This window comes from Syngnathus acus, chromosome 6 (assembly GCF_901709675.1).
Source record: "Syngnathus acus chromosome 6, fSynAcu1.2, whole genome shotgun sequence".
NCBI classification, from domain to species: Eukaryota; Metazoa; Chordata; class Actinopteri; order Syngnathiformes; family Syngnathidae; genus Syngnathus; species Syngnathus acus.
Window position 1 is genome coordinate 13,232,595 of NC_051092.1, and position 25,133 is coordinate 13,257,727.

General features: G+C 39.7%; 1 protein-coding gene across 15 annotated transcripts in view; it reads right to left on the reverse strand.

The window, feature by feature from the left end:
* LOC119124143 (pleckstrin homology domain-containing family A member 5-like) overlaps positions 1-24,806 on the reverse strand; it is a 50,643-nt gene extending 25,837 nt beyond the window's left edge. For 13 of the 15 annotated variants that reach the window (XM_037253809.1, XM_037253804.1, XM_037253797.1 and 10 more), the window contains exons 1-3: positions 24,683-24,806; positions 24,508-24,584; positions 23,785-23,842 (exon numbers count right to left, since the gene is read on the reverse strand). In XM_037253809.1, the coding sequence (XP_037109704.1) occupies positions 23,785-23,842; positions 24,508-24,584; positions 24,683-24,774 (227 nt within the window). In that variant the 5' untranslated portion in view covers positions 24,775-24,806. Of the gene's footprint in view, positions 1-3,908; positions 4,138-16,049; positions 16,791-23,784; positions 23,843-24,507; positions 24,585-24,682 lie in introns of those variants that run through there. The other 2 variants (XM_037253808.1, XM_037253805.1) reach the window with 2 other exon arrangements.
* Positions 24,807-25,133: the final 327 nt, after the last annotated feature.

The following is a 25,133-nucleotide window of genomic DNA, read 5'->3' on the forward strand; positions in this document are numbered from 1 at the left end:
ACTTGAAGGACAGTTAAGAATTGTATCTTACTTGCATTACTGTTTAACACAGAGAATACGTATTTTAATTGGTGGCGTTTTCTATTAAAAAAAAAAATAATTACTTAAAATTGTCTACCAGCGTAGATGTCTCCAATTGTGGCTTCTTTGTCACACAGGGCAGGCCTGACATTGACCAGTCCTACAAACAGTAAACACATAAACCATGGCTAGGCCATTTGTGACAGAAGCTATCATTACAAAAAAAAGATAATAAACGTATTTTATCAAAACACATCGAGTGACTAAATTTAGCAATAACGTCGCTCAAAATGGTTGCACATGTTATGAGGGATGTGGTCTGTGGTCGCAGCAGTCGGCAGTAAGTTAGGAGTTATTTCAAGGCAACATATGGTAACATTTTTTTGCGCTTCACAAAGAGGGCAAAACATGGTCTTCACTTTTCGTTATTTATTGTTGTTTTCGAGAGGGAGAATTTGGTTTAAGAGGTGGATCGGGACGAAGGACACGTCTTGGCTTTAGATGTCAAGAGGTGGAGAACTTGGCCATGCGAGCATGATGAGGTGATTGCCTCACAGTGGGAAGGGCGGGGCAGCCTCCTGAGGTCTGAACCGTCTTGTCCATAATAATGAGCAGTGAACTGTAGAAGTGGGGAGCTTGAGGTCAGCACCTCCCAGGCTTAGTTTTTATTCAGCTGGGGGGGTCTTTGATCCTGAACGCCTCTTCTACTACTACTAGGTCAAGCACTAACAACTAAAGGCCTGCCACATTGCAAGTTTCCTAACATCAAATCAGATTATTTTAACAACAGCGGTTGTGGAATTATTTGATATGAAAATCAAATAAAAGCTGCAATTAAATGCTTATTTGAGAAGTGAGGGGGAATTCCTAAAGCTTGAGCTGAAATGGAAAAATGAGATCAGCAACCACTTGGAGAGTTTGAACTGATCAACTGATCCCATTTGAAGTGTTATGCTAACGTTAGCGGCAACGCAAAAATGAACGCCGCTTCGAGGAAACTTCTGTGAAGAGGTCAGGCCATCCAGCATCGTTTTCCCTCACTACATAGATTGGTTGCCTTAATCACCACTACACAAGTGCCAAGTAGGATGGCATCCTTCCTCTGGTAGTGCTGCGCCGGTCTAATTTTATGACCCTATTAAATAAGTCCACGCGATAGACAATTCCGACTCCTGCACCGTAACCTTATTTCCTATCAGAACAAGACACACTCAGCTCTCTTTTCACACGAGGTGTTTATCACCTAATCACACTGTTGGTGTGGGCCTAAATCAAAGTGCCTCAGTATCATTATAAAAATTTCAGACCACTATTTTTCTTTTGAAATAGCATTTTATACATTTTCCCCCCATAGGAAATAAAATCAGAAACACTGACTTCAAAGTATGGCAAATCGTTTGATGCTTGCATATTAGAGGTCTCCTGAGATTTTGTGAGGTCGTTCAGGATATTTTGACATTTTTTTGGTAGTATGCATGGCAATTGTTAGAGTACTGAGAGTACTCTTGGTGATACTAACTGACAAGCTGACAGGTGGAAGGTCTCAGCCGGTTCATTGTCTTTCATTGGTGTAACATTTATTTAAATAAAGAAAAAAGCCTGTAAAGCTGAGTTTATTAAATGCAAAGGGACAGGAGATGTGCCGTAGCATCAGGTGACTGTCCTCAACTACAAGTGAAAAGACTTGAATTGCAGAGGAACTCCTCAATACCACATGAGGTATGAATGGCCCTCCTCACAAAAGCCGGTCTGAATAAGCAGAATAGGCAGTTTGGATGAGTGCATGTGGGGGGCAACAAAAGAAAAGACCAAAAAGACAAAACAGACCCCCTTCGCAAATCCCCCCCCTTCCTGAGGGAGGCCACCAAAAATGCGACAAGTACTGCTACAAAATCAGCCAAGCCATTTACACTAATGTATTTATGAGAATCTTGAAAACATGGGGAAACCTGCCGGGAGTTTAAGCTTTGACTTTCACCTTTCAACCTTTTCATTTAACCATAGCAAACAGCTGCTCATTCAGGCAACAAATCAGATTTTTTTGGTCCAAATAATTCAATTATTCACCCCTCTAAGGCAAGTTGTGACTGTGATAAAACGGTGTCAAGGTGACACAGCTGAACAGATGATTTGAGCGCCATGGTGACAAAATGTCTTATAAAACAAAACATGGAAAGAAATTTTCATTCGACTTCACCGTAGATGCAGTCGAGTGAAAACAAAACAATGAATTGCTCATGTAACACATATTTAAACATCAGGCTACTGTAAAGACAAAGTAAAATGTGTCATGAGTGACCCAAAATAGTATTCAGAACTATCGAATCAAGGTCGGCTTCTTAAAGAAACGGATGAAGACCTCAGGCTGGGATAATAAGACTATTTAGAAGTGCTTTACAGTAACAGTGGAGTAAATAAGGTCATAGGAAGACTTCAACTTGACAAAGAGATGATTGGGTGAAATTGAGCTGGCGCTGTTTATCCTCCCATGACTCAAAGCCTAAAATCAAATCAGACGCTTCCCCCCGCTGTGATTGATGTGTTGGGTCCAGAGAGCTGGTCAAGCAATTAGGAGTGCAACCGGCCTGTACATCTGCATTGCTGCTAATCCGCTGGTTAATGAGGCCGCAGACGCAAGTTTAATTCATTTGACTTCTCCATCTAAACAGCTCAATTTCCTCAACGGAGACGTTGGTTGATTTTATAGCCCAATCTTCAAAGACAAAGTGCCCCGCCCCCCAAGCTCCCACACAGACCATGTTTCCAACATTGACAAGTACACTCAACTCAGATGACTTTTTTTTTTGGGGCCTTTGATAACCAGTAATTCGTTTTTTTTCCTTTGACAATGTATCCAGAGACATCTGCTTGGCCATGCTTACACGACACATTGGAGCCACAGACAAAATATAGCCTGTAGTCACTTTTTACTGCTTGGACACAAGCTTACACGAGTCTCTGCTGGGACGAAACAAGCTGATAACATCGTGTATGCAAACATTGGAACAGTGAACAACCAGATCAATTGATTTTTAAAAGAATTCATGCTTAAAAGCAAACAGTGTCTCACTGACAACACTTGATAACATGGTCGTGTAGATGCGGTTTGGGTGGTTTGTAGAGAGCAGGCCATTTAGTTGCAGAGTAACAACCCGTAATTACCGGCTAAAAACTCCAAAGAGTCAGCAATACAACCAGAAGTAACGATCATATTTATATGCAAGTGTCCTGTGTGCAAACTATGGCTTATACTGACTGCTTGGAGTTTCGAAAAAGAACCACAAATAGGATGTGCATGTACATAATGCAAGCTCAAAATTTGATGCCTGAGACCCTAGGTGTCAAACTCGAGGCCCGGGGGCCAGATACGGCCCGCCACATCATTGTATGTGGCCCGCGAAGACAAATTGTGCATCAAATTCATGTCATTACTAGAATTGCAAATTGTCTTCACTTTGTATATATGTATTTATTTATTTTAAAATATTTGACCAGTTTTTACTCGCCTGATTTGAAAACGAGTTATTTGTCAGTTTGTTTTGTAGCTTTTACTGTATATAATATGAGGTGCTCATACATTTAGTTGGGTTGACAGTCACAATGCCCCCCCGAAAGAAGCAATGCGGCCGGCGAAAAAAAAGAGTTTGACACCCCTGCCAAAGACCATCCATCCATGCATCCTGCACAGCACTTATTCTAGTGCCGATCACAACTGACTTTGGGAGCATACGGTCGTTAACTTCCAAGAAGACTTGATTTAAATTAAACAATAAGGGCAACCCTGCAGAAAAACATTATCTGCCACCACATGCAGAGACCAAGTCCCCTCGCTGCACAATTTTTATCACAAAGTGCAACTTTTTAAATATTTAACTGTTTTTACTTACAGTTTCCTGCAAAGTCTCCGTAACGTCCACGCAGGTAACAGAAAAAAAAACAATGGTGAAAAATGGTCGAGAAATGAGGAGCTCTTTTATCCAGTGGGGGGAAAAAAACAAGCTAGTAGTTAGTTTCTAGTTGTTATTTACAAATAATCGTGCTGGTGCTTCTTCGCCTTGCGATCGAGTCGTCCTCCTCGCGCTGACTAACGAGCGACGCGCGCCAGGACTGCAGGCACACACACAAGCTCGTGCACGCGTGCGCGCGCACGCAAAAACACTGTAGTGAAACCCGGAGAGGTGGTGACGTCACAGCCCGGATGTGAAGCAAAGTGCAGGTTACACACTCGGGAAAACATGGACTAGGATGGGTCACACAGCATGACAAACCATTTATTGTAGTTGTGTAGGTTGTGAAAATGAATGGAAACTATGACGTCATGTAATGTGCATACTTTTCATTAACAGTTTCAAATTTATGAATTCTAGGCTAATTTTTTCCTTGACTTCAACAATAGCTTCATGATAAAATTATATTAAAAATCTGAGACCACATGTAATATAGTGGAGAATTTTTTTTTTTTTTGCACGTATTAGGTAAGGTGCAAAAAAATAAACTGCCTTACAAAGTAGCCACACACCGAGCCCATAAACAAATAAAGTGCAGCTCCGCTACTGGCTACGTGACGTCATCATCTCTTGCTATGCACGTGGCAGAACATCAAACACGTTTGCTCATTTAAAAGTGCATCATGTAAATAAGAAATGGAATAAATGCATGATGATTTTGTGGTGAACCAAATCATGATCTTAAAACTATTCTTTGTCATGAAATTAAACCTTGTGTCCATTATGAATTTCAACACCTTGAAAATAGCTTACATAAAGTTATCAATAAGTATCTACGGAATTCTTTGGAGGTTCCTCCGCAAATTCACAGTTTGCACTAAGCAAGCCTGTTTTTGTTTTTTTTTGCAAGATGTGTTCTCTTGCCTTGCCTTCGTTGGCTCATTCTTCAGCAAGCCTTGACAAAGGTGACCTGTTGAGAAAACAAATATGGCTGCACTGAGCTGTTAATAACTCATCCTAAAACTATTTGACTCCCCTCTGATGAAGTGTTTGTGAATGCTATGCACACAATTCATGGAACCTCCGAGATAGAACCTCCCAGAATATCTGAGAGGGAGAAATTAAAAATTCATTCTGGTTTTGAAGTTTATTTTTTTAACTGGAGTGTGTTGAACTCACCTGTGTTGACTGCCTTTGTATCACAACTAATTAGAGCTGTATCAAATGTAGTGGCTTGCAGTCTTGTTTATAAATACTTGCGATACACTGACCGGTAAGTGGGAGATGGAACTAAAGATCAGGTTTTTCATAAGAAGCCTGCAGCCATTGAAGAGATGAAAGCCCTAACAATGACCTTGTGACCCTGCCCAGTAGTCAAACAGCTCTTCCGCTCATCAACCTGCTATTTGTGTAGTCAATGGAGCACAAAGACATCCCCAGCCAATCAGCTCACTCGTAAAGTCTGCTTTTCGCCCACACTTACCATCTTTTGCCGTTTAAACATGCCAACATGAATTTATATATGCGACCATTAACGCCATCAGGAATAAGTGAACCACCTTGACCGGCTTTGCAACATCAATAATGCACCACATATCCATTACAAAGTCAGTCCTTCAGCTATCATTGCTTCTCCAGGGAGGATCTCTCTTCAGAGACGTGGGATGCAGCTACCACTTGGGACACACAACGGACACTTTATCTGGAGGATATACGGTATGATATTTAGTGGCTGGATCCACCAAAGAAGAATCGGAGCGTGTATTCCAAAGCACACAGAAAAGGTGTCAGAGGGGAAAGTCAAAGCAAGCTGTTCAACCATCTGTGTAAGTACTTGTCTTGCCTCGAGAGAGACTACCTTTCTATACGAGATAGCGCTGAAATCAAACAAGTCTTCGACTTTTTTCCCCTCCCCCATTTACGAGCCCTTTGTGTTGCAACAGGAAACAACTTGACAATTACGAAATCCCAATCCATTCATGGGCCAAACACTCGTAATAAAAGATCTGATAAGGTGGGAATGCAATGGTATGACAACAACTGATCAATTATTTGAAGGTAACGAACTGAAGTCCTTGTCACAGTATACCGTAATTTTCGGACTATAAGTCGCACCGGAGTATAAGTCGCACCAGCCATAAAATGCCCAAAAAAGTGAAAAAAAACATATATATGTATATAAGTCGCTCCTGAGTATAAGTCGCCCCCCCACCCAAACTATGAAAAAAAACGCGACTTATAGTCCGAAAATTACGGTAATATATGTGTATATATATACATATATATATACACACACACACACACACACACACATGAAAACATGCCACCAACAACACCCAGGCTTCATATTTCAGGCTAAAACAATGATAATGATGAAGTCATTTGTGGCAATAGGCACAAACGAAATACTCAACCATGAGGATTGGATGCATCGGTTACATAAACGATGTAATTTCATACCGCCGCAACTGTGAAACCAAGGAACCAAACAAAGAGAAACACAACACGTTTAACATTAACAACAATGGATGTCATCCAGTATTCCGTCTCATATTTTCTTGGTATGTGACTACACGCTTTATGTGACAAGTAAACAAGATTATTTTTGAAAGAAAAAGCACATTTGTGTCCATTCTGTTCCCACTGTTACTCATAACTGACATAATCATAATTTACACTATTATTATCGACAAAAAGTGTCTTAAACATACATCTTTATTTTCATAGCATCACTGTAGTATTTGTACACTTAGTGTCAGGCGACTTGTCGGAAATATAATTGTCAGGAGGGCCCTACAGTATCTCCATGTAATAATAATTTCCCATGACAAAGAAGTGCTCCAGGCTCAAATTTGAGCATTTACTTTCCTCCTAGCTTGTAATGACTATTGGCAAGGTAAAACAACAAGCTTCCCCAAGTTCATAATATTTTTGCTAAGTTAACAGCTAATTTATTCAACTCATTTTGGAACTCCATTCCTCAACCAATAAATTGAGTAAAAAAAAAAATGGAGGCCAAAGCCCTGCCTAAAAAAAAATAATAATAATGCTTTGGCGCTTGCACAATAATGCATCTCATTTGTCCTCAACAGTTATGTAGCAATTTTCAACACTTAGAGGCATTCTGAAAATGCAAATATTTGTCAGAGGAGGAGCAGGTCTTCTATGCTCTGAGGCAATTATCAATGAGCAATAGCTGCTTTTCAAGCTGCGTTTGCAGTTCCAGCCGGTTATCAGTGACAGATGTGCTCGGAGAAGCTTTCAGACTCATTAACTACCCACACACGCTTAGAAAAGGGACTTGCCGTGTTCTCACGTGTATCTCCTCTCAGAGGATCTTTCCTACCTACTCGCCTGGTCTGGACGCTGGCTCTTATGTACCTCATCCACCTACACTCCCACGCGCTCTTCTTTGTCAGTGAGGAGTTATTCGCCGCTGTTGTCGGGAAGAACAGCCACGGACAGCAGAAGTGTCACTATGAAGCCGACATCATGAATTAATCGGAATTAGCATTGGCCGGCAGCAATCTGCAGCGGCCTGTGTTGCTATTGAGAAAACAAAAGATACGTATGACTCCATTATTAGCTCATCATCAGGAAGCTAGAGACTAGATGGACGGATGAGATCAGCCTCTGGTTGTGTTGGTGGAAAAAAAAAAAGCTCCTGTAATTAGATGTTTGTGGTGTCATCTGTCACATCCAGTGGGGAGAGAAGCTTAAAAATCACTGAGGAGGAAAAACAAAACATTGCCTTCATAATTAAACCAAGAGGGTCACCTTATACCATAAAATTTCAAACTAATTGTCACTCAACCGGCGGAGAGACGACAACAACACGCTGGTCTCGTTGGGTGGCTTTGGCTTAGTTGTTCAACTAAACAAGCCCAAAACAATAAGCTTTTCAAAAATAACTGTTATCCCTCTCCAGAAATACACACACGAGTGGCTACTCTCTACTTCCAACAGCTGCCAGCCAATAAAATTGTCAAATAGCCAACCTGAACTTCACTTTCCATTTTTGTTGTGCTGCCTCCAATGTGGAAAGCCCACACAGCACAAACACCATCACACTCGCATCCATCTGTTTTTTAGGGAGGATTTAACGTCAGGAAAATATGTCCACTGACAAGTTAATTAAAAGATGAAAAGTGATGCAGCATATCTTGCACGAGCCAACAAAATGGACCAATCAATGAGGAAGTCCGACTCTAACGTGCCCCTGGCTAATCGGACTTTCGAACAAGCCCAACACCCCGCTGACAATAATTACATGCTCTGGCTAAAAATCCCACAGCTAATGACTCTTTGAAAATCAATGGCCTGTATCCGTATCATACTGAGGCACAATAGAAGAGCAGAAAAATGAGACGTAAGCAAAGGAAATGTGCAGTGGTGTTAAAAGTTAACGCAGGAAAGACATGATCACTTATCAGCCAGTTGTTTTTAAGCACACTCGTCCAAGTCAGTGACATGACCAGAGGTCATCAAGAGGACAACGTGTCAGACAGCCTCACTTTATGGGCGAGGCTGAATTTTAAGCTTCACAAATGGTCAGAAATTATAAATTCCGCACGCCAAACAGCACCACAGATTCACTTCGGCATCAGACTTTTCGATCGTAGCCTCCGGCTAACATCTTAGTCAACGCGTGAATGTGTGCTGATCAGACGCGCTTTCATCTTTTCCCATAAAGCTGCAAACATTACAAGGACTGAAAAACCAACATATTTGAGAAATAGGTGTTGATGTTCTTAAAGAAATACTGAAGCATGGAGCTGACGGTGTAATGTTTACATGGCTGAGGCACCCCGCTCACAAAAAAAGTTATTTTAACATATCAAATATGATTAAATGTAAAATCACAATGTCAACAACGTCTGTCTGCAACTCTAAGATTTTTTAAAGCAGTATAAAAACAATTTTCAAGCAAAGGATCATCTTTTCAGAGATACAACATATAACTCAAGTCTGCATTTGTTCATCCCAAGCTGGCCTCATGACCCAAATCCAGAGATTGGTTTCAAATGCGGGCTGTGTTCGATTATGATTTGACGCAGCCAGAATAAAAACAAAAATTAAAAGAAGATATATTCAGTGGTTTATCTTCAGTTGGATTTGTTTTCGATTTTTCTTTCTGTGAATTGTATAGCTAGGAAGTTAGCATTTTAAAGCCCGACCTTAAAGTAGTAGAGTGAAATGTAAACACGTTTTATAGCTGACAACTGTAATAAGATAACATTTGCTCTGTTTGTGACTAGACCATTTGTGCGCAGTCCCAACAACCAACATAATCTCTTTGGCAGCCTTGATTATTTTTGAAAATACAATTGACAGACTAAGGCAGGGTTCAAATCTCAGATAAAATGTTTCTGCAAGATAGATTTTTTTACAGACACTTTTAATTTTTTGGTCTAAATTTTGTTTAAACATCCGATTTGTTTTGAAGACAAAAACAAACATGACTCACGAATTCTTTTCAGAGATTTGTTTTGTTTGCGTAAAGCTATATTTACTCTCTGTAAAATGTATGCTTTGTAAATATTTTTGACTTCTCTGCAACAATTAATTGAATTTACATTACTATCGACAGTAAATGTTTTATTTTTTTCATCAGACTTTTAATAATGGATTAATCACAATTTATTTTCATCAGATTTTTAATAATGGATTTATCACAAATAAAGTGCTTCAAATGTTCCTTTTGTTGTGTTTGTGTCTATGAGTTGGTTTTTGATTAGCAACCAATAATAATAATCTGAGCAATCACTTGTTGGCTTTATTATTAGAACTCTGACTTCAAGCTATATGACCTTGTATTTACCTTATGACCTTGTAGTTTCCAGGACTGTACTTTACTCATTAGGGGTTGGAAATTTCAGACTCTGCAATTTCCTGTAATACAACATAATTATAGATGGGGAATTTACACCCTGGCTATTATGATTTTTAAATAGGAACAAACGTCTATTTTTTTTACTATACAGGGAAATTGTCATTGGTAGTATTGTCTCAACTTTCACATCCACCTACTTATATAAACACACTTCCTCTTGTTAAAGGGTGTTACAAGCCAGACATCAGCCATTTCAGTCACTCCACAGATGACACACGATCAGGTGCTCTCCCGGCCCAATGACTCATCATGTCTTATTTTCCCCCCGTTAATGAGTTTGTTGTAGGCTACGTGACTGATGTGATAAGGGCAAACCCTGCCATGAACCCTGCACTGGCGCAGCTACAAAAATGATGACTGCAGGCAGCGACGGAGAAGCAGAACTGTGTTGAGAAAAAAAAAAAACATCAAATATAACAGTCTTGGCATTCCTTTAGATTCAGTCTGATTATGAAGACTTTGAAATGCCGAGTCAGCTTTTGGTAATGTCTTTCCACAGAAGAGAAGTCACTAATATTGATCTTTCAGCGAAATCATCACAGATTGCCATTCTCCCAGCCTTGCAAGACTACTTCCTCAATTACCAAGTTTCTCAAATCTATTCATCTCAACATTCCCAACATTTCAAACATCCCTCAGTAAAAAGCTTTACAACACCCATTTATTTGCACAACAATCTTGTCTTAGTCCATACGAATGAGAACAAAGATCCGGACTTGCAAGCTACAGATGTCAAGTCAAACTGCCAGAACTCAGGAAATGCTTGAGCAGGTGCACATGTTTGACCCGCGTAACAGAGGTCAGAGAAGGAGAGAGCTAAGAAGAATTGGTGGCATTTTTGGGATGTTCGTGAGAGCTGGAAATGTCATTATTTGAAATCCCAAAGCCCCCAGATACATAAATAGATGAGGTGCATGGAAGGCATAGGAAGTACAAACATTTGAAAAAAAAAAAAGAAAAAAAAGCGGTCTACATGGTCAATTTATTCTCACACTTGTGTCAGACAGTTTACGTGAGGAAAAAAAAAAAATAGGCCAATAAATGTTATCCTGAGTTTAAAAAAAGCATCTCAAACCAATCAGGACTCCTACTTGAATTCCAGCTCTATCACATCTTGTGATTATGTGGTATCAAAAAAATGCTTTAAAAACCAAATGGATGGAAAACAAACCCAGCGCTGGCGGTGGACCGTCCGCTTTATGTAAAATTGACGTAGAAAAAAAAAGATTTTCAGACTGCCGCAGCATACTATTTACTTACTTGCAACATATTTTATGAACTAAGCATTTTTTTCCTTGGGGAAAACTTTAAAAAAAAAAACTGCTTTAACATAGAGGGATGAGTGATTTTGATTCGACTAGTCTTTGGCAGTTATGATCGTGCTCAGTCACCATGCCAGAGGACTTGGGTCCTGCGTTGGCCTACTTTTCAGAAACACATAATGTCATGGAAACTGCCTTTATGGTTTGTGCATGTGTGTGTGGCCTCAATCGAGAAGCACTCCACAACTGCATCAACCGCAACTCCAAATATTTCCTCGCCTGGTGAATGACGCCACTGATCCATCCATGTATTTGCAGTACTCATAACAAGCTAAGCTGCAGGCAGACTGGTTGACGAAAAAGCAAAACAAACTTCTCTCAAGACGTAAGAAAGAGCACTGTCAGCTCTGTTAAGCTCGAGTTCCTCGAGGCCTTGTTAGTGAACGCCACTGTTGCATACATTGAGTCAATTGAGAAAAAGATGACCAACAGAAATGGGTCAACCATGAATGGGACATGCTGAGATATGCTACGCTAACAAAGAGGTCAAGGAAGTGTGTCAAAATGAGAGAGAACTAACTCACTAAGAAAACAAGAATAGACTTTTCAGCACTTACGAGCGGTTTGGCTTTTGTAGCGTGAATGTAGCGTCATGAAAAAATTATTTGACCACTCTTGTTACTTACTTTTTTTTTAAACTTTTTTTTTTTATTTGTTTTGGACAAATATAACAATGACAACAAGAAATTGCTCATATGCTTCAACAAAATAAAATTTGTGAACATGCTAAAAAAAAAATACATTTTTGGAACAATAGCAAATCTCCATTAAGCATTAAGTGCCATGACTTTTTTTTTTTTTTTTCACACACATCATGATTTGATATACTGTTAATCCATATTTGAAACGGGGGCAATCAATGCCACGCTACAACAAGCGCTCAGGGCTGATGGAGGAATGCACAGCTGACAAATTGAGGGCAGCTTTCCGAGCTGGCCAGAGAGTAATTCAAGCCAGTGTGGGAGCCACAGTGGCACATTCTTCTATCTTTTGTTGTGACATCTGCCTCTACGTTTTTCTTTCTACATTTAGATCAATTTTGACGTATTGTAACACTAAGAGGACTACTGAAAAGCGGCAGCCAAAAGTAGGCTCTCTATTTTAACGCTTCATTGGAGCGCAAAGCCCACATTAAGTTAGTTTTCCAGGGAGTGTCCACTCTTAGATTGCCCGCTGCTGTTTTTGTAGGTGTAGCTACATTGCTTGAGAAAAAGAAAAACATTTTTATTTTATTTTTTTTATGATCAACTCGCCTGCAGCTTAGTACACGCCTACTCCCAGAACTCAAATCCATCTTTTTCATGACACAGATGGGAGATGCTATTGCTCCATGTAAACAAGCTGAATGTTCTGTTATGAATTTCAAGGTTACTGCCCTTTGAAAGATTGCGGCATATGTTAGGTGTCGAGATATATCTTTGGAGGGGTCACAAAAGCAATATAGCACCAGAAGCAACATCTTATCACAAGGACACTTCCCAATCACGCTGCTTGCGTTTCAAAACCAAATTTCACACAACTTGTTGTTATAATTAAACTCACGCATGTCTGAATTTATGCAAGAGGCAGGGTACACCCTGAATTAAAGATCCATTAACACTCACGTTTACAGCTATGGGCTATTTAGAGTCGTCCACTAACCTAACATTCCTGTTTTTGGAATGTGGGAGGAAGTTAGAACATGCAGACTCCTCGCAGGATTGTCAGAGCAGAGATAAGAACCAGAGACTTCTCAATTTGTGAGTCAGATGTGTATTTAGTTCTGCTTTAAAATGAATGTTATGTTTTTATCGCTTTAACTATAAATTTGAGCCAGGGGAGATACATGATTTAAGTTCTATTTGTAGATATTCCTTAATCACTTTTTCTTTTAATCCAGATGCTCACTGAGCCGAGATGTACTGTACGCCCGAGAAAGCTGATGTCTTCTGTGACATCACACATGTTGAATGGGACCATTATATTTTTGAGTTCTATGGAAGGCACCAAAATTCCTCCACTAGAGCTCACATGTAATTAAATCACAATAAAAAAAATTAACAAGGAAAAGGCAGGAAGGAAGATGTCTTATTTGTTGGATAGCCACACCTCTGTGAACATACCAAGGTGAAATATAAAAAAAGGTTTTTTTAACATCCAATTGATCTGAGTATAAAATGCACTTGGGTAGAGCTTATCTGGTGCAATAATGAAACAAACAAAAGGGCGGGTGAAGCAGGGAGGGAGTGATTACGGTAAGAAGTGACATTAGAAAGGTATGCCTATAAACTGAAGAATTAATTTGAAAGCAGAACGTTTATTTAATGGACTCTCTTCCATGCTTTTCGTCGATTCAAATGTTTGGCCACGTTACAATACTGCCCTCCTACGGCATTTGTGAGGCATTACAGTTACAATCTACATCGAGATGAACAAATAACTGACACGTTGTAACTACAATTTTAAAACAGCCGACTAAAAAACAAGATTTAAATTTAATGATGAAAAAAATATTCATGCATTGGCAACGTTTTAATATTTTACTGCTATTAAACAACACTGACTTAAAACAAATTTGTAATGCTATTTATACTTTCTGATTTGGGATGAAGTATGTTTGGTGTTTGTTACAACACTGAATTAAATTTAGCACACATAGAAGTATGTATTTCATTGATAAAAGAGCACGCTGAAAATGTTGAAATGCTGCCCTCTGTTGACTCAGATAGCAATTACATCTTGTTAGGAAACTGAACTAGTTATCTGGTTTTAATGGTTTTAATAAGATTGCCAAATTGTAATTTCCACTCGTAAATTCAGCCAACTATTGTTGGAAGAAAATCTTAATTTATATAAAATAGTCATAACAGTAACAGCTACTATTGATCGACCTACAAACACGAGTTCCTCCCTCCTGCAGATGTTCATAATATATACAAAACCATTTAGCTGATTGAAGGAATCTTTGAGCTGAGACATTTTGGTTTTCTAAGTGTAGGTACATAAAGTCCCCGCCTTTTAAAGTTTGTCAATGAGCAACCTTCTTCTTGGCAAAGAGCAAACATCTTGTGTACATATTAGCACTGCCTCTGTGAATGACTAACGAGGTTTCCTCCTCCATAAATAAACAATAAAAACACTCAAGTAAAGTGGCAAGGAAAAGCCTCTTTTTCCACAGCCTGCTAAAGCCAAGAGATGCATCGACCCTCAATAAAATCAACTGCCTGTCCGTCCGTCCGTCCTCCATCCATCCATTCATCCATCAATCCATCCATCCATCCAGCAGCCAAATATAGCGACAAACTAAGAAACTTGGTAGCACTCAGGAGCAGCTTGCTTCTATAATGCCTCCTTTCATATTGCCCAAGAACCTAAAGTGCAAACACACACACACACACACACACACACACACACACACACACACACACACACACACACACACACACACACACACACACACACACACACACACACACACACACACACACACACACACACACACACACACACACACACACACACACACACACACACACACACATCTTCCATACAAAAAAACAACACTGTGTGTTAGTATGTTTCACTGATGCACTCACCTATAAAAATGAATAGATTGTCCGGTAGTAATAAATCTGCCTGAATTCGATGGAGCACAGAGGAGCAATGTATAGCAATCACGTCAAATTTGAGGGAGCATTTATTAGAAGCACCAGCAGGAGTCTTATAAAGAGTGGGTTCTTTCGCATCAAGAGGAGCGATGTGTGCCTGCACACAGTGATTTGTGAAGAGCAGCACAGGGGTGAGAAGACTTTTTCTTCTTGTGGCAGCACCTCTAATAATCGGCCTCTTGATATATGCGTATGCGCAAATTCTAGCTCGATTTAAAAGCACACTGACATCAATTTGTGTGTGTTTTTTTTTTTTTTTTTTTAAACAACCACAACTTTTGCCTTAGAAAATCTACTTAACTTAATGCTAACAATGCAAAACGCCATAGGCTACAACGGCTAACAAATAACATTGGTGTCATGGCATTACGACTGTTTAGGCAGCGGCTATTTGAGCACAGAGTATCGCATGTAAACAGATAATATAACAATACTCACAGGCATATATTCTTTATCCTCTGCCTCAGGGCGCCAGTGCATAATAGAAAAGAAAGAAACAAACGCCATACCTAATGAATGAGGCACAAGGTGACATCATCATGAGTGGAGATGGTTTTGGAGTAATTGTGGTTACAATACTTAAAAAAGGTGCTGGATATGTTTCTGAGGTTTTAAACGATCAACGTTGGCAGTTATGTCCACTATTCGCAATAGGTCGTGTGAATGGCAATGGCTGTGTATTTCGTTTAAGGGTTGACAGCACAAAAAGAAAGGAGGCAATCAGGATGGCAACATGCATCTTCAGGGATCAGAACCAACTCGGATGCTCATCGTTTCAAATCTTACCCTGTGGCAGGTGGTTCACAACAATAAAAGCTAGAAAGTGTTTTTATTCAAGAGTTGTAATTGCACAGGCAAAATGCCATAACCTATTTTATGTTTACAAGGAATTGCTTTGAATGTTTTTCATATCTGCACTCTGAGACTATTTCCAACGAGGGTCTTCTATTTACTCTATGATGGCATTTTAAGAGACTGCACCTTCAATTTTGTCGTACCTTTTACAATAAAGATAAAGACATTCTTGTGTTCCTAGTTTTCTTATCACGCAGCTTATTTTTCTTTTAAATTCCACTGCAAGTTATTTATTAATTAAAAGCAGTCATCACAGTGGGTAGATCACTGCCAAAAATTTGCAAGAGACGCTAAATATTAATTCAGTATCTTAAAATAAGTAGACATATAAAAATGAGCAGTCGCATAATATACTTTACAGAAAGGAGAAGGCCATTTAACACAGTCCAAATGATGCACATTTCTTTTCACTACTAATGGCATTGATTCACAAGGAGTTCAATTCTCTTTTAACGCATTCTTTTCGTAACTGCTGGTGCTGCCACTACGAGAAACAAAAGCACAATATCAATCACAGGCCCGTATACATTATTCAGTAAGAACACTAGCAAGCAGCGTTCAAATATTTGTTTGGCCAGGGACTTCCAGAGCTGAGGACAGAGCACGGGGGACGACACGGAGCAGAAATGTAGCCCACAGCTGGGCAATAAACGCAATAACATATCACACGGAATGCCTCCCTGTCGCCCATAAACACAATTAAATCCCTCACCAATTTTGTCACTGTGCACGTTGAATCGTCTCCTCATTTATTACCGTGAGCTGTTGGTTTCTAATGTCACTGCAGGTGTAAAACCAGAACCCTAAACCCCTCTCAGAAATTAATATCGCAGGCATATACTCTGTCAGATCAGTTAAGCCCTTCACTGACTCATCGAAACTGTGAAAACTGCATGTTCAAACGTGGATCAAGACAAACACAATGTAAATAGCTGAATTTGTAACAATTTGTTTCAGGAAACAGTTGACCGCTCCAAAGATCTCATTTCACCACAGTGTTCCAAGAGCTCCCAGCTGCCGAGTGTTTGGGCAAAGTGACAGCATCCAAAAGCTGCCTAATCAACACACACCATCTGGAAAACAACCAGGCGGTGTGCACTGTCCACTGGACGGAGGCAAACATGGAAGAGAATAAAAGAGGAAGTGAAAACATGCCTGGTTGTCGAGGCAAAATAGGACAGCTGTGTTAAGGTTCAGACACATTCATTACTAAGATGACAAGGCAGATGAAGGAAGAAAAAAAAAAACACTCCATTTCATTAACAGCCGAATGAAGCAGCCAGATCTGTGAATGATTATGTGACCAAAGTGGACAGCAAAAAAAATTTATCCATCCATCCATCCATCTTTATTTATTTATTTCCATCCTAATATCTCTCTGGTCTTCTTCACCTAACACACACTATGACGAAGAAAAAAAAGTCACCCGAAGAATGCAGCACACCGTCTTCGGGCCGCAAAATTACTCTTGAGAAATAACATGATTGGAGCTAAATTGATCAGGTTTTTTATGACTAGAAATTCCGGAGGGACTGCCAGTCTAGCGACAGCAAGAGCCCCATGACGGAAGCTGTCCCTCAATTCAACCTGGCACCACATCAGCAAAGGGCAGCTCATTGCAGATTACTATGGGGATTACTCGATGCTCTCTCAGCATTAAATACAAGATAGCACAAATCTAAGAGGCTTTGGCGCTGAAGCATTACTGTAGGCTAAATGCTTCTAAATCTCAGAGGTGGGCCTGCCATCGATTGACATATTCATAGTAAAGATTATACACTCATGTTCATTCATAATGCATACGCATATGAACAGGAGCATTTTGCTGCGGTGACAATGCTTTGTGGAATTCCAATGCTTGAATCTTAGCACTACTTATCCAGATTGAAGTCATGAGGTGGAGACTATACCATCTGATTTTGGGTGAAGTTTGGACTACACCCCGAATCGGTCACAGGGCACACGAGAGAACCAAAAATTGACTCGACATTGAATACTTTTCAGCATAGATATCAAACCCAAGGCCCGGGGGCCAGATACGGCCCGCCACGTCATTTTACGTGCCCCCCGAAGACAAATTGTGCATCAAATTCAATCAATACTAAAATTACAAATTGTCTTCACTTTAAAAAAAAAAAGACATATATTGCAAGCAATTTTTGTTACCATTGAACAGTTTTTACTAGTCTCTAGTTTCAAACTTGGTTATTCATCAGTTTGTCATAATGGAAGGAGACTATGACTACAATGCAGCCCACGACAAAAATTAGTTTGACACCCCTGCTTTACAGCATACTCTCGCCAAAAGGTTAACACTGAGGCCGAGGTGGTTGCCTTTATACATCCATAATGACCTGAATGGTGTCTGTTCACTGGCACTGGCATCAACTGCTCTCTGAGACATATGTTCGCACACACACAAGCCAAACAATTAGACTGTTTATCTCCCAGTGCAGGCAGATGGCAGATAGAGAAGAACCTTGTCGCTGTGTATTTGGCTCTCCAGTTTCACAAGGCAGCAGACACTGATGTCACAATGACATTTCAAATAAAATGATCATTAGCCTCTCGTTACTTTATCCTTTTTTGATACATCTCGATGTCCAGTAAACATTCCTTTGGCAAGATGGACTATTTTATGAATGAGGAATTTGGTGTCAATTTCATTATTTCGAACGCTATCAACTCTCAATTGTGACTGTATATTATGCTCTGAATAGATGAAGCAATTTGCAATACCCACACTGTAAAAATCCGATAATTGCACTCCAGCTGCATCACACGGAAAGGTCGACAGCGTAAATATTTGTAACTGCAGCTGCAACGGTGTTTTGAGAAAACAGACTCTATCCGAGTGCAATAGAAATAAACATTTGCGAGTGATCACATTTTTTTTTTTTCTTGGAGTGGGAAGCACTCAGTCTGATGATAGGGTGTCCCTAAAAATGCTCAGTCAATATTTCATTTGGGCTCACTAAATATTAAAGCCAACTCGATTTGCAAGGTTATACCATCAAATTTACGAAGGAGTCCCAACATCGAGTCATAAATGTGCCCTTGGAGTAAATTATAGTGGAGCATCATATATATATATATATATATATATATGTAAAAGGCTACTGTTTATCCTCTTAGTAATCATATACTGTATATTGCCAGTATTTTATGTTCCTCCATCTACCTCATCCATTTTCTATATCGCTTGCCGGAGCCTATACTAGTTGACTGTGCAAGACTTTCCAATGAAATCATCATTCAATGTTAGTGGGAATAAGAATTTTTGATATTCATTTATGTGAAGACACTGTGTTATTGATTTTGCACACTAACGAGGAAACGGATCAAAATGAATACAGAGCACTTTGTTTCTTTAAATATGTGACGTTGTCAATTGCTCATTCTTAGAAAATCACAATTTCTCACACTGATGAGCTATTTTAAGAAAGTATTAATTTTGGGTTTTCTTTTGCTGCAGGCTACAGTCGCACCAATATGCAGTTCACTACATTCACATAAAAAAAGTTGTGACTAAAAAAAGTGTTATATTTGAGTGAGTCGGGTCATATTCAAATGATGAGTCATATGAGTTTGTGCTTTCATTACCATTAATAAGACATTAGCGGATATCCAGACTTGGAATTAGCAAGTACCGTTGAATAACTTAACATTTGTGATGAAGACCGCTGTAGAGGTCGATATATGCAGATCCCATCAGAGTAATGTGACTTCAGATCTTGAAAAAATTCTTGAAGATAAATTAAAACTTTTTCCATTGAAAAAAAAAAAGGGTTCTTTGCTCCTCTCGTGATTTACTGGGAGAATGTCTTTCATTAGTAATGAAGATATGTATTCAATTTTACTGACATTATTTAACAATGAAACAGGCTCTTATGTTTGGAAAATGAATCCATTCTTCATGTTTGAAACGATGCTTAATTTCAGCGATGGCTTCAAGTGTCAGTGAAGTGTAAAGAAGAATGATGAAGACAAATACAAAGAAAATTGTCATTGCAGTGAAACTAATTTTGTGTTTTTTGTTATCTCAATGGATGAGGCTGTATTATGTTCATGGCATCTAAAAAGTGTACCTTGTTACTTTTTCTGACAATGTAGTGTAATGTGATTTATTTTAAAGTCAATGGCCGCCCGCCTCAGTGAAGAATTGCACTTAGTACATCCAATCAAGGGTAAAAAAAAAATATTCAAGAGTAATCATCAGTTTCTTCTACCTACATAACCTTGATTGCACAATTGATCTGGAAGCTGAATAGCAATTTTTGTAATTGGCCAAAGTTCAATTAGTTCTTTCTTTCTCAGCTCTGCTTGATGAATAATACAACAGAACAAGGGAGCAGCTTTATGAAAGCAGGGACTGCAGAGTACAGTATAACAATATTTCAGATTTTATGTCGCGTTTCATGTTGATGCTGCGGGAAATTGCTCACAAAGGACACTGACAAAAAGACCCTTGAATGAGACATAAAGAATGGAATATAATTCAAGTCGGCTGGCCTAAAGCGTTACTAGACTCTGCAGTTCCTCATTAGACTTTCGAGTTATTTTTTTTTAATGAAAGCAGCCAAGCACAATTAGCTCCATTTCGAGATTTTTTTTAAGGACATTGTTAGTGACCAAAGTGTGGACGTTTTTTTGCATTGTGCTAACTATGGTTTCATTTTCTTCTGCCAGCCAATAAATAAAACCAAAACAAATAAGAAATAATCACAAAATGCTCACATAAAGTCTTTATGAGAACAGCAGTTCTTATTTTCCGTGAATGAGGTCTGTTTGGTTTACTAAATCTCATAAACACAGATAAAGTTTTGGCTGTAAGAAAAGCTGAATTTAAAATTTCTAAAAAGTAACTGTAACCTTTCTCCTCTAATGACTGAAGTGTTCCAATTGTAGACGTGCCAAAATCGCTTCCTACTTGGACGGCTTTCTGCGTTCTGATTGATCACGAGAACAGAGCCAGAAGCCACTGGACTTAAAAACTTGAATACGTTAGCGCTAATGGCTACGTGGCTACTATTGACCCCATTCCTCTCAACTCAATGAGCTATTGTAAATTGAAAAATAAAGAGACCGTGAATACTACAAATTTGGCATTGTGCTTTTCTAAAGTGACACACATTGGATCGGCCACTTTAACAATCATTAAGTTGAAATAAATTAAAGTAGTTTGTTTTGGCTAGCTGCGAGTTGCTCCATAAATTAGTGCTATGTTTTGAAACAAAGCCAGGATATTTCAGTGCAGATTTGCTGCATAAAATGTATTTTACAATCAAGCTTGCTCACAAAAATAAACCTAGAAAATCGAGATTGGCGTTTCATAGAGTAAATGTTGCCTAGTTACAAAAATTCTAAAAAGTAAAAGATGTTTGATTGCTTAGGAGGTGAGTCACTTAAACATTAGATGCAGCTAGCTTTCCAGTGAACAAGAAAAGATTTACCACAATGTTTTAATGGTCCCTCTGGTGAATTTTGTGTGATACGTATGTAGACGTTAGTTTTTTTATTGTAGACATTGCCGTTGCAATCCACTTTGAGTTTCCACTTTTGTGCAACGTTTACCTTCTCACAGAGCAGTGACACCTTCTAAATTATTACTAGGCCAAATGCCAACAGCCTGTTAACCGATAAGATGAATCACAAACTCACAGTGTCACATCAATAAAATAATCATAATATTAAACACTACGTTCACGCCATCACAACAACGACCTCGCTGCCCCCTTCCCTTCACTTGAGAGGACAGCCGACGTCAGCACAATCTGCTCCTCGATGCTCACACTGTGTAACCTGATGACGACAGCTAAGCCAGATCCTTTTCCAGCATCAAAAAAGATCTAAGATAACTGAATAATGCAGAATAAAAACAAGGTGGCTGTTTGATCCTAACTTACTATCAACACAAAAATCCTTCGAATGTAAGAGCAGAATAATAAAATCTTTAGTACAGGATGTTCCCAGTCATCGGACTCACGGTTCACTTCTGAATCTTTTCCCACCCACATGACACCATCTCAAGTTGTGTACTTTCCCAGGTAATTATCACATTTATAATCTGTCAGCAAATAGTCGTAGTGAGTTAGCTAAAGTAGCAAAACGGCTAGACAACCTGTCCGAGGGAAGACTGCTAACACAGACAGGCCTCTGCCCGTCACCGCGTAATATCAACAAGGACCTTATCTCAAGTCTCATCATGAACACAAGTGCCAACACTGTCAACACGCTGCAGAAGAGCACACGGAAAGAAAATGAAGAGAAGACCAGGGGCTTCTTGTGTTGAAGAGCAGCTGTGGGTTTTAAGGACACTTTGAGCCATTTCAAGCAGAGCGAGCACAGTCGCTACATACTGAAGCAGAAGGTTGCCTGCAAATCGGAAAATGCGCAGACACACAACTACAGGGCATTACATCAGTGCTCATAAATTGTGCTACTCAAATAATCAATAACTGGCCTCTTACAGTTAAAGATGATACAATAAAAAACATCATTCGCTAATTAAATTGAGGTCAACTTTTCAACAGTTCTTAATGACTGGGGGAAATAGTGTGCTCACAATTGTGCTAGCGTCTTTGTTTCCAACTAAGAGCTGCGGTGTGGAGATCCGGGTTGCACTGAAAGTGATAAAACGCCAGAGCTATGAGGTGACTGACTGACTTTCAGCTTGACTGCTTGACAGCCTGCCACACGGAGCTGCACAAATTCATGAAGAAGTCAACGTGGGAGAGTGAATTCATGGTGACAACACTCCTCCATCCTCTGCAATGGAAACTCATCCTCCAGGGTCCTACCTTGCTTTCGCAAATATGCAGATAAATATGCCAAAATATTTGAATATCACAATTTTATTTTGGTTTTTTTTCTGATGGTGGCCTTTTTTGATGAGTCGTATGGAAATATTTTATTTGCCACACTTTCTAAACAATACATTCTACTAGACAGCAGCGAAGGAATGATACTCGTTTCAGAATTCAAAATTTGAGATATGAAAATTTGAAGATGCGTTGACATTCAAATGTCAGGCGTGGATTCATTTACGATTGTCTTCAACTTCTCTCTGGTGGAGGCTGAATAGCGCCTTACATAGTTGAGGCCAATTAGTGTGACACATTCTGCCTCAGTTTGCTCAAGGAATGATTCATCAACAATATCAATTCCAATGGGGCAGTTAATGTGAAATTAGAATCGACTATTCTATTGATTATTCCATTGATTAATCGAACCAGATGATCAGATAATCAGATGACGTTTTTATTTGAATTAAAGTGCACTCCAAACTCATTTCCCCCCTATTACTGGTTTGGTCACAGTCAATCGAAGAAGACTTCCTTAATTTAGCGATTGAGTATTACTATATGTCCATCCCTAATGCAAACTGTTGAAGAAAATGATTTCACTTGTATGCACTCTTAAAACTGCTGGGTCGCAAACAACGCGATCTGTTAAACATTGAACCTATCAAAACATTTTTTGTACAAAACAACGGCCCAACAATGTTTTTTGTTTTCAAAACAACCCAAAGAACAAAAAGAACGAATGCAACACCTGTGAATTTGCATTGCCGTATGCTGATTTTCCCAAAATGAATTGAAGATTAGTGAACCGTTTGGATGGAAACCTGACTACTGCCAGCAAGTGCAATAATTTATGTATATCCAATTCTAGGAGCCGAGCAAACTGAACATGAAGCTCCTCAAATTGCTGTAATGCTGCAGGCTGACACCAACCTGGGAAATGGTTTTCATCTATTTAAGACGAGTCACATTTTAAAGTGTGAGCAGATCATATACGCTCAAACAGGAGAAGGAAAACAGACCTGATTACACGGCTCAAACTCTTTAAATGGACTCGGGGTAAGACTGAATCAATAAAATCCGCTCATAAAGACAACAACCACACTTTGCCCATGTCTGCCATGTACTTGCGCAATGTTCCTAGGTCTAATCATTAACTTCTGACAGGTTGCTTGTGTACAGATACGAAGAGCAGTTGTTCCAATTTTACATACTAAAAATGACAATGTAGATATCTATAAAATAAACAATGCTGTTATTGGACATCCGCAATTATGACTTGGTTGCGTCACTCACTTGATGAAGCATCGTGCACCCTCAAATGTATATCCTTCTTCCCATCCAGTGGGTAGATCTGTGAAAGACGGACAGATGAGTTTCCCCTCACTAAACAATAACTGAGTTCTCTTCAAGTCATTCTTGAAGAGTTAAGAAAACAAACAACAGTTTGAAAAGATCTATCTATTCATTATCTGTAACACTTACCTTCAAAAAGGCCCAAAAATACTCCAAAGTTAAAAACAACCGAACTGCACTTGATTAAAACAATGTTTAACGTTTGCACACATTTAATCCGGGAGACTGACTTTGAGAGTCACAATTACAATGAGGAACATTTTAAATATGACAAATTGCTTTTCACATGTTTAGGTATCCAAATCATCGGATCATCAATGCAATGTGCAAAGTAATCAATAAAAATAAAAGGGAAATGCAACACAGTACAAGTCGCTTCAGAAGCGTTCATCAGAAATCACACCAACAAAATAGCAACGATAAATCAGTGATGTATGTTTAGGACAACTAGTTTTGTATTTAAAGTGGAATTAATTATATGGCCAAGGCAAAATTCGTTTTGTAAGCCACTCAGGAGGAAGTGTCAGCACTCGCTTAAAGGTGGGAGCTCCCACTTTGACACAGACACGCAGTGCGATGTCACCGCCGCTGTGCGCAAGAACGAACCATGACGACGCGTGTAACATACGAGAGAGAGTCCAGCGGTGCAAAGTAACGCCTCACCTGGAGTTTTTCTGTGTCCGGTTACGATCGCCTCGCCACTCAGGGGATGCAGCCAGGTTGTACTCTTGGCTTCTTCGCTGAGACGAGACGCATTACGTTAGCACTCGCCGAGGGCGCGTGCAACGGCGTCCTTTGGTTAGTCTTATTTTTTCTTTTAATCAAACCTCACACTTACTTGACGAAGAAGATGCGTCCGTCACGAGTAAGTCCATAACTCCAGGAAGAAGGCAGATCGCAAATCCACTCGGGCTGGAGGTCCGCCGCCATGTCTGCCAATGGAGAGAGACGCGCGCGCAGGCACGCAGCGCGTACACGGAAACCTTGGCAACGGCGGATGGCAGCCGTCAGGTATGCTTCACGAGTTGCCCACTCGTTGACGTGTCATGTTTGAAAGTTGTCCGGAATCACTTTGACAATCCCGTTCCTCTCCGCCGGACGCTGTTATCGTTGCCACAGCCCGCCAGCAGAGCGCGTGAAGGACCAAAGGGGCAGGGTATTGATCGGACAGGGGGGGGGGGGGGGGGGGGGGGGGGACTTTGAATTGACAGTCAGATGTGTCAAATGGTAAACACAAAGGGTCACTCGTCGCACCTGAGATTGCTCATGCGGTAACATTTTTGGATGCA